This window comes from Castor canadensis, chromosome 12, assembly GCF_047511655.1.
Source record: "Castor canadensis chromosome 12, mCasCan1.hap1v2, whole genome shotgun sequence".
NCBI classification, from domain to species: Eukaryota; Metazoa; Chordata; class Mammalia; order Rodentia; family Castoridae; genus Castor; species Castor canadensis.
The window spans coordinates 79,046,006-79,048,114 of record NC_133397.1 but is presented as its reverse complement, the minus strand read 5'-3'; the positions used below and the strand labels follow the sequence as shown (position 1 = coordinate 79,048,114).

General features: G+C 39.2%; 1 gene segment (V, D, J or C); it reads left to right on the top strand.

Moving 5' to 3' along the window:
* Nucleotides 1-221: 221 nt before the first annotated feature.
* Nucleotides 222-2,109, top strand: LOC109679703 (immunoglobulin kappa variable 2-28-like). The segment is given in 2 exon segments: nt 222-276; nt 1,778-2,109. Coding segments are annotated over 2 exon segments (387 nt in total).

Sequence of the window (2,109 nt, the reverse complement as noted above, 5' to 3'; positions counted from 1 at the left end):
CTTAGAAGGGTGCCTGCTCCATTTGTCCCATGCTGCACCATACACAAGCTAACTGCATGGAGCAGCTTCCCCTGACCCTGAAACTGTCTCATGTGTATAGGCCTTTGATCAGCATGCTCTTCTGAAATTACTTACTGTGTAGATGTGTTAATTTGTATGCAATGGGCTGAGAGGTGTTCTTAGGGATCTGACATTCACAGGAAAGTGTGTTCTCCCACATCATGCCAGAGACAATGCCACCAGGTGCTTATTCCATCAAATCAAGATGGGCCCCAGGTATGCTTTTTAATGTCTTTGTTTTATAAATCTATAATTTGTTGTTTACTTTTAATTTTTCTCTGTGCAATCTTTTATGGGTGCTCTTCCCTCCCTCCATGCACTGTACTAACTTTCCTGCCTATCTAATAGCCATGTAACTGAGGTTTTATTTTTGATTTGTGGAGTCACAGAATGTTGTACAGTCTGTAATCAGCCATCTTCCATCCTGATGCAACATTTAAAAGTAAACTTAACATGAAAATATTATCTTACAGAAACAAATGAAGATAAATTGTATTTTGTAGGCATGCCATTAAAGAAATTCAAGAGGAATACATCAAAATCAAAGAAAAGGAGAGTAGACAGTGAAGTGAATCAATGAAAAATTAAGCTTCAAAAGTAGTTTCAATATAAGAGAAAGGTAAAACAAAAAAAAGTACTTTCCTCAGCTTATATGATGCTTAATTATAGGAAAACCTAAACTACTCTGGCAGAGCTCTGAAAGAACGTTAGGAGAAGTTATAGGGAGGATATGATTGAGGCACCTGGGGATTTAAAATATTCTACAGTTTTATCTGGATAATGGATGTATGGAACCTGTACTAATTATACATTTGCTACATCTGCCTTTCATACTATTCATGTTTAATCTTAATTAACAAATAAAAAGACCAAATATTAGCTTTTAAATTTTTTATAAAAGAAGCAGTAGTCACCAAATACACATGTGAGAGAGTTCAACATTAATAATGAAGAGTTTGTAAAGTACCTGGGAATATGTTGAAGGACTGGAAAGCAGGAAAAAGAAAAGAGGAAACATTAGTTATGTCTTTTCTCCTGCCAGTGAAACATTGATGCCTCTTACTTTTGTTTAAAGCATAAGTATATTATGTAACTTTTCTCACAGAAGCCCCACCCTTCTGTTGCCTCTTTTTCCACCTCACTGTCAGTTTTTCTCACACCACTGCACCCATAAATGGATTTGCATATTGCTCCCTAGGGAGGCTCTTCCCTGCAAGTCTCAGATAAAAACTCAGCTCAATCTTGCCTTGACTGATCAGGACTCCTCAGGTCAATTCCTAAAAATGAGGTGCCCTGCTGAGCTCCTAGGGCTGTTAATGCTCTGTATCCCTGGTAAGCACAGAGGAAGGAGAAAAAGATGGGGAGGGAGGTGAGCTCTCAAACCTGACTGCTTCCTAGGTGTATTCTTTCCATATGTGAAATGTGCGACCTTGTGTGCAAGGATGGACAGGTGGTGTTTAGATTTGGGAGAGTGAAGAGGTTCTAGAAGGATTCTTTTGGTAATAACTCTTACAGGAAAAGAAGTGGACGGCATAGTTGAATCCTAGAGACTTCTTGTGGCTCTCTAATGTTGACTAATTTTTAAAAATTGAACATTTGTTGTGTATAATTGTAAATAACCCAAAATTATATAGCCTGAAATAAATAAAAAAGAAAAATTATGAAAATTGCTCATCATATTTGTATAGTACTTTGTCCCTGTCTCTCATTATTTCAGGATCCAGTGGGGACATTGTGATGACCCAGACTCCACTCTCCTTGCCTGTCACTCTTGGAGAGCCTGCTTCCATCTCCTGCAGGTCTAGTAAGAGTCTCCTGCATAGTGATGGAACCACTTACTTATATTGGTATCTGCAGAGACCAGGCCAGTCTCCACAGCTCCTGATCTATAAGGGTTCCAACAGGGCCTCTGGAGTCCCAGACAGGTTCAGTGGCAGTGGCTCAGGGACAGATTTCACACTCAAAATCAGCAGAGTGGAGGTTGAGGATGTTGGAGTTTATTTCTGTTTGCAAGCTGTAGAATGGCCTCACACAGTGATACAGCCCTAA